Source organism: Panicum virgatum, chromosome 7K (genome assembly GCF_016808335.1).
Source record: "Panicum virgatum strain AP13 chromosome 7K, P.virgatum_v5, whole genome shotgun sequence".
Lineage (NCBI taxonomy): Eukaryota > Viridiplantae > Streptophyta > Magnoliopsida > Poales > Poaceae > Panicum > Panicum virgatum.
Genome location: NC_053142.1, coordinates 27,357,850 through 27,364,998, shown reverse-complemented (window position 1 = coordinate 27,364,998; position 7,149 = coordinate 27,357,850). Strand labels below are relative to the sequence as shown.

Here is a 7,149-nt window from a genome sequence, read left to right as displayed (position 1 = left end):
TGATTTATAAAAGATTTCCTAATACAAAATTATAAATTCTAAATTTACTCGAATTGTACAGGCTAGACCAGTCTGACCGGCCAGCCTGACCTGTGAGAGCGGTCGCCCTCAGTGTACGCCAGTTTTGGCTGTCAACACTTCCTCGATCAACAACACCACCTGATGCGGCTGCAAACTTTGAGAGGGGAACTAACAAAGTCAGTTTACATGGGTAGAGGTGGAGAGCGGACAACGACTAAGCTAGCTTGGGACACATGATAACTTTGCCATTCTAAATGGAGCATGATGGTCGTCAGTTGATCGCCCGACGAGTGGATCAGGAGATCTTTACCGTCACTTCAAGTCAGAAGTCCTGCTTGAGCACTGCTACACCGAGTCCTCGCCGATGGTCGCATCCCGTATGGGCTCGCTCACTTGCACAATGCAACGTCCACTTGTTCGAATCAATGTGATTAGTTCCAAGAAATTCTTGAAGCAGTATTATTCCTAGCTCTAAATTTTATTCCATGATCTGGGGCTTGATCATGAATCCTTTTGATTTAAATGTAGAGTAACGGTAAATATTTAAACTATTTTATTCTAATTTATAAACTCCAAACCTGACTTGGAGCTAAGAACCGGAGCATTATGCCGTATGAATGCATTTCTGTTTTCCACTCTTCTTCGTGTTGTCTGCTACGGTACCATAGATTTCAACTGGACACTGCACACAGACGCCTGACAGTGACAGATGGATGGAGGATGGTTCAGATCACACACAGTTGAACAAGCCGATAAGACCTGGCACATCACCCCCGGAACATGATCTAGAGCGGGAACTAACAAAATCAGTTGACATCAGGAGAGCCGAGGAGAGCGAACGATGCCTAAATAATGAGCTAATTTGGAACATTCGATTGATGACTCTCGTTCTAGACGGAGTCTGAACATCAGTTGATCCATCGACAAGTGGATCATGAGGAGATCTCGACCGTTGCTTCGGGTCTGAACCCCTCCTTGAGCAGAGCCGCCATCACCCAGAGCTTCACCGAGCCCTCGCAGATGGTCGACGCGTCCCCTACTTGCTCGCTCACCTGCACGACGCAATCCAGTCAGTACGATCAGTGCGTAAATGATCAATCCATCTTCAATCCTTGATGACTAACCAATTCCAAGTGCTAGATATTAATCCTTTGTTATCGATCGGAAATGCGTGTGCAGCAACAATACCTTGAGCGTGAGCGTCGACACGACGCGGTCGGGCCCCGACGGGACGAGGCTGGAGATCTCCACCCGGAAGCACGCCAGCGACTCCACGGCGGCGCAGAGCGGCGCCGCCACTCCGTCCCGCCGCTCGCACTCGACGGTCACGAAGAACCTGCCGTCGCCTACCTGCGCCACGCCCACGCGCGTCACCGCCGCGCCGTGGCCCCGCCTCCCCGCGCCGTCGTCGCCGCCGCGGTCCTGCAGGCGCCGAGCCGCCGCCGCCGCCGCGCGGCCGCCACTGCGCAGCCGCTGCTGCTCGTGCCCGGCGCCGGCGGGCGGCGACCTCGGCCGCGCCTCCAGCGCCACGACCTCCTCCTTGAGCTTCCCGGCGTGCGCCTGCAGGTTCCTGACGTACACCACCGCGTCGGCGATGATGGAGGCCTTGTCCATCTTGGTGATGTTGGGGACCAGAGACCGCAGCTCGTAGAGCTTCTCCTTCATCCGGACCCTCCGCTTCCGCTCCGACACGATGGTCTTGGACCGGTCCCTCCGCTTCCGCGTCGTCGCCGGCGACGCGTCGCCGCCGTTCTCGCGGTCGCGGTGCGGCTCGGAGGCGAGCTCCCCATCCCCGGCGCCTTGCTCCGCCGAACGAGGGCTCCCGTCGCGGCCGTCCACGGAGACGCTCGGCGGTGGGTCGTCCGGGGACCCGCCGTTGTCGTCGAACTGCCACGGCTGGTGGTGATCTCCCGTGCCGGCGGCGATGACATCACCGCCGCCGAACAGCTCGTCGCCGAGCTGCATGAGGTCCTCCACCCACCCGCCGTCCTCGATGCCGGCCACGACACCGACGGGCGGCTCGACGACGAACCCGCCGGTCTGGAAATGCCCGCCGTCCACGGCGGCGAAGAAGCCCGGGCTGGCCATGAAGTGCTCCTGCGGCGAGAAGTGCAGAAGCTGGTGCTCCACCATGTCCATGGCTGATCGAAATGGTGGTGGACTGGTGGTGGTGGTGGTGATCTTTTTTTTTATTCGTCAAGAGGGGAGTTGTGGTGCTCCGATCCGGCGAAGAGCTCAACTGGGGTGAGCTCATTAAATAGATGGATTGTGAAACCGAGTCTGATTCCTTTTGTGCTGCGTTGTCAGCAATTAACAATGTATCGAAGACGCGCCCCATTGGTGGGGTGAACACTCACAGTACGCCTCCGGTACCACGATTAATCAGTAAAATATTGGAGAGGATTAAATTAGGTACGGGACTACGGGTTATTAGTTAGAGCATCTCCAGCAATTTGGCAAATCGAGTTGCCATCTTCGATTTTTGGCAAAAACGTTAAAAATACTCCTCCAACAGTTTGGCAAAAGACTTGGCAATTTTTGGCAACTTGGGAAAAACCAGTCTCCAACGCGTAAATATACGCGCGCGGCGCGCGGTTGGCATCGTGGTTTCTAGTCAGGTGGGAGGGTGAAAAAAGAAATAAATAAAGAGAAGGGTTCCTGATTTAAGTTTTCAAGAGGTGGAAGGGCATAAATATAATTTTTTTTCTCTCAAGGTTCCTGATGTAAGTTAGATCTGGATTTGGCAAGTGAATTATGCCAAACTGTTGGAGATAAGCTCTTTTTTTACTTGGCATATCTTTTTAGAAGTTGGCAAAACACAAGATATGCCAAGTAAAATATGGCAAACTCTTGGAGATGCTCTTAGGACTCTGGCAATTGGCAAATTATTGTTGCCTGTAACAGCTCGCCACGAAGCAAGCTGTGAGCCTGTGACAACATCCGAAAGGAAATCCACGAGGATTTAGATAACAGCACCTTACTAGCGCCTGGACGTCCGGATCTGGCATCGGACGCCCTATCCCTAGTATTACCATTTGGACAGTGGCGGCATGAGATGAGCGAGCAAGATCCCTGGTCAGGATAGGTGTTGGAACATGAAATTCTTTTTATTTTTATTCTTAGACTTTGTTGGTTTGAACTTCTGGACATTTTTAGACTACTAACATTTGAGATGCCTAAAATCTGAATACCCTCAAAAGCTATAAACTAGAAAGCACGTGGGCGGTTGCTTCTAACTTCTAACTCTCATAAGCTTCTAATGTTTGTAGATCTCAAAATCAATGGTCCAAATGTACATGTCCAAAAGTTTTGATAAATGCGATCTTAATGTGTTTTTCAGTTAGATCAACTTCAGCAGTAGATTGTTATGAGTGCATGATGAAATTCTTTCAATACTCAACAAGATATTATGACTTTTTTTAGATTATGAAAAAAGTTAGCCTTGATCATTCACATACGAATGACAACAACCAAATAAAAGAACTAAAAGAGTTCTTAAACTCTAAATATCAAATGAGTGATTTCACAAATACAGGAAAGAAAGCTATAAAACAGAGAAAGAAAACTAAAAGACTAAGCTTCAATCTTCTTCTTGGTTCTCGCTTCAATCTTACAATGTATTCACGCAGCATCAATCCATCACATCTTTCGTCTGCATAGAAACTTGATGTCCGGATTATCTGTTGCTTCCTGGATCTTTTGCACAAATCTCCACCTAGCACATGGGTGTGAGGAGAATATTGACATCACCTCCAGAGAGATAGTGGCAACAAGAAATGTCACCATTGCCGTCACCAGCGTAATGGTAATGTCGGACAAGAACTTTCTTAAACAGTTTTCTATAGCATCTGGTGTTAACAAGGATCTACATTTAGGGTAGCGCATCAGTAAAGCCTCCAAGGAGGAAAGCAGCACAAGAAGTGTCACCATTACTGGCCAGCTGGGCCGGAAGCCTCCTATGCCATTCCGGATTCATTTTGCAGTAAAATTGATGACCCTAAATCATATAAAATTGACAGACAAGATGAAAGAAGTCACTTATTTTTAAGAACCTCACATATTTGTTATGAGACGTAAGCCATTAATTTGTCATTACATGATTATAGACCAGATTTTTCACCCGCAGCATGATATATCACTACTAGAAAAGAGACCTTTGGCACCGGTTGAAGAGGGCCTTTGGTACCAGTTTTTCCAACCGGTACCCGGAAAGTGGTACCAATGGCTAGGGTCATCAGCACCGGGTAAAAGAACCGGTGCCTAAGGCTCTCTTACCAAAATATTTTTGTCAAAAAGGTCTGGCCGGGATTCGAACTCAGGATCTCTGACTTCAGATGCACCTTTCTTACCATCTCACCTACACATCACTTCTGATGGGAAGAGAGATATTTTTCTTTTAAAGTAATCCATGGATGAGCCTTAGGTACCGGTTGGTAACACCAACCGGTACCTAAGGCTCATCCATAGGCACCGGTTGGTGGTACCACCCGGTACTAATGTAAAAATTACCATCCGGTGCCTATGGAGAGCCTTAGGTACCGGTTGGTGTTATCAACCGGTACCTAAGGCTCGTCCATAGATTCCATCTAGTATAGGTACCGGTTTATCTTCATACCGGTACTTTTGGGGTGGACCTTTGGCGTGTTTTCTAGTAGTGTATTAATCATGAAACATGAGCCATAACATTGTCGTTACAAATGGAAAAATCTGTATGTGTGAAGTTACTTTTTCTAACATTCATCGATGGACTGTATGTGTGAAGTTATTTTTTCTATCAAAAAGTTAATTTATATAATAGAGAAAGTGAGATTTGATATGACAAAGTAACTTCGCTATTTTGATCAAAACATACTCAAGTGAGATCTTGTTTTGAAGCTCTTGTTGAAACGAACAGAATGGTATACTTATATTTTGATTTGGATTTGGATGCTTAGTTTTGAAACTACTGCTTTTTTTAAATCTGAAATTGATTAGCAATCGATGACATTATCAATTTTACATGCTGCGGCCTCCTCCTCCTGCTGTCCGTATCTCCTATAAATAGTCATATGCGAGGGCTCTCCGAACGTTTGTAGGGAAAAATGCTCCCCATGCAGTGGCCTCCTTTCTCAAAAGGGTATGTTCTTAACCAACTACCATGGTGATGTACAATGACAGAGTTACCCTAAAAAGAATCATATGCCGTGGCAAGCAGATAAAATGGTCAAAGAGATCCTATAGAGATGAACGTCACTTCTCATGTTAATAAGACCGGTGATTGGAAGGTAGGTAATCAGTAGCCAGTAGGTCTAAGGTTTTCTTATAGTTTGACCATTCTCTGACCCAGCTTCCATCAGTATATCCTTGATGATTCCGAACCCAAACAGTGATGCTTGCAGTATATAAGTTTGTACTCCGTAGTACTTGATTTGACTTTTTCGTACATCAATACACCGAAGAAGCCAGAAGAAGGCATTATGCAGGTAGGCAACTAGCTAAGACGAGACAAAACTGCAGCTAAACTAAAGTCACATCGTCGTCACTTCTTTGGTCTGAGTTCAGAAGTTAGTTTGCAGAATTGCAGCTAGACATATAGAAAACACATGACAGCAACGAAACCTTATGATTTTTTTTTTGTCAGTGTTTTCTGTTTTCTCCTCTCTACTATAGCCTAAGTAATAGTTAACTGTTTTATAACAAATTTGCCTTTTCTTTTTCCGAAAAAGAAACAAAAAAGTTGCTTAGCTCTTGGAAAGAAGTTCGTTCGTCTAAGGCTATGTTCTCGAGCAGCTTCAAAGCGATGCCTATCAACTACATGGAGTTGAGGCCGATTTTGCAGGGAACCAAAAGGAACTTATAACAAATAAAAGCAAACAACTAAAACCAATTAAGCTATTTAAAAAAAGAAGCGAGAGATAATTTGGTTTGTAGTATATGTAGCCCAATGCTCCAGGTTATGCCTATAATTAACCACCGGACCTAAATTAATCTGAGTTGTGGTCACGAAATGGTGCTACAATTTAGATGTGCATGCCTAAGAGAATCTAGTCATAAACTCTATATATGAAAGCCTTCACGGGAAAGTAATGGACAATAATCACAAAGCAAGAAGAAAACACTTGTCTAAACGTCCCCACCGTATTTCATTAAAAGAAAGCGATCTTCTCCGGCCGCGAAAAAATCAACCTTGGCCTATGCCCATAAGGGTTATGCCTTGCGGCAAGCACAGTGAGGAGAATTTTTTTACCCCTGTACTGCCGGCCGGGGTTCGATCCCCTCTTCGAACCCCGGCCGATAGGCAGGGCGCGCTACTGAGCCGGCTAGCCAGTCGGTCTAGCGGCCGTTCGTGCTGTTTGCATGCAGAACACGATAGGCAAACAATAAACATAGCAGGGTGCAAGTGGGAATACTTGTATTTTGCTGCATGCAGGCTGAAATCTGTTGCTAAAACCGTGAAGGTCACTTCCGGGATGATCCTGTTCGTTGGGGCGTTACCATCAAAACACTAGATTATTGTTATACTAAAAGGTTATATGGATTATGCTGCTAAGTCATAATAATGCTGAGTCACTGTTCATCTTGTGGCTCTGCGTAGTACTCCAATACTAAAAGGGTTAGGTTTTTGGTATCAAATGATCCAATGCTGACTTCACTGTTCGATCCGGTGGCTGTGCATTTTCGAGACTTGTATACGTTTTCAATCTGGATCAAGATGCATGGACGCTATCATTCATGCCGCATCACCAATCACACATTTTTGTATAAGGGCAGGTGATTACCCCACGCTCGATACTTATCATACACATTCCCTAATCATAACGTTGTGACGACTGGAAATGCACCTGAAGTATACTATCTCAGTACAACTACGGCTGTCCTGAAGCGAAGTTGAAACTTGAAAGTACCACAGAACGAAGCTTCACGATCCTTGTGTTGCGTTCAACTGAAATGTGAGTTCCTGAGTTCTGGCTACTGAATCTCTTGGCGGTTTTTTTGAATGAACAACACTCGACGACTGCGTTTCTATTGATATAGCGAAAAAACAAGATTATATCTTGGGAGGCTATATCCTGGAAAAAAAAGGCACGAGAACAACACCGATGAGTTGGAATTGGGCCGTTGAATGCAGTGAGCCTCACTTTAGCATCA

General features: G+C 46.1%; 1 protein-coding gene across 1 annotated transcript; it reads right to left on the bottom strand.

The window, feature by feature from the left end:
* Positions 1–742: 742 nt before the first annotated feature.
* Positions 743–2,229, bottom strand: LOC120642984 (transcription factor BHLH156-like). The gene is made up of 2 exons (XM_039919532.1): positions 1,210–2,229; positions 743–1,073 (listed from the first exon to the last, which is right to left on the bottom strand). The coding sequence occupies exons 1-2, from the start codon at positions 2,158–2,160 to the stop codon at positions 954–956; spliced, it is 1,071 nt and encodes a 356-aa protein (XP_039775466.1). The 5' UTR covers positions 2,161–2,229; the 3' UTR covers positions 743–953.
* Between the last annotated feature and the right edge of the window lie 4,920 nt (positions 2,230–7,149).

What these genes read in the sequence shown, in the direction of transcription:
- LOC120642984 (XM_039919532.1), bottom strand. Translation starts at nt 2,160, where the DNA reads ATGGACATGGTGGAGCACCAGCTTCTGCACTTCTCGCCGCAGGAGCAC. An exon ending in TGTCGACGCTCACGCTCAAG is followed by an intron (nt 1,074 to 1,209) that starts GTATTGTTGCTG and finishes TGCGTCGTGCAG; the next exon opens with GTGAGCGAGCAAGTAGGGGA.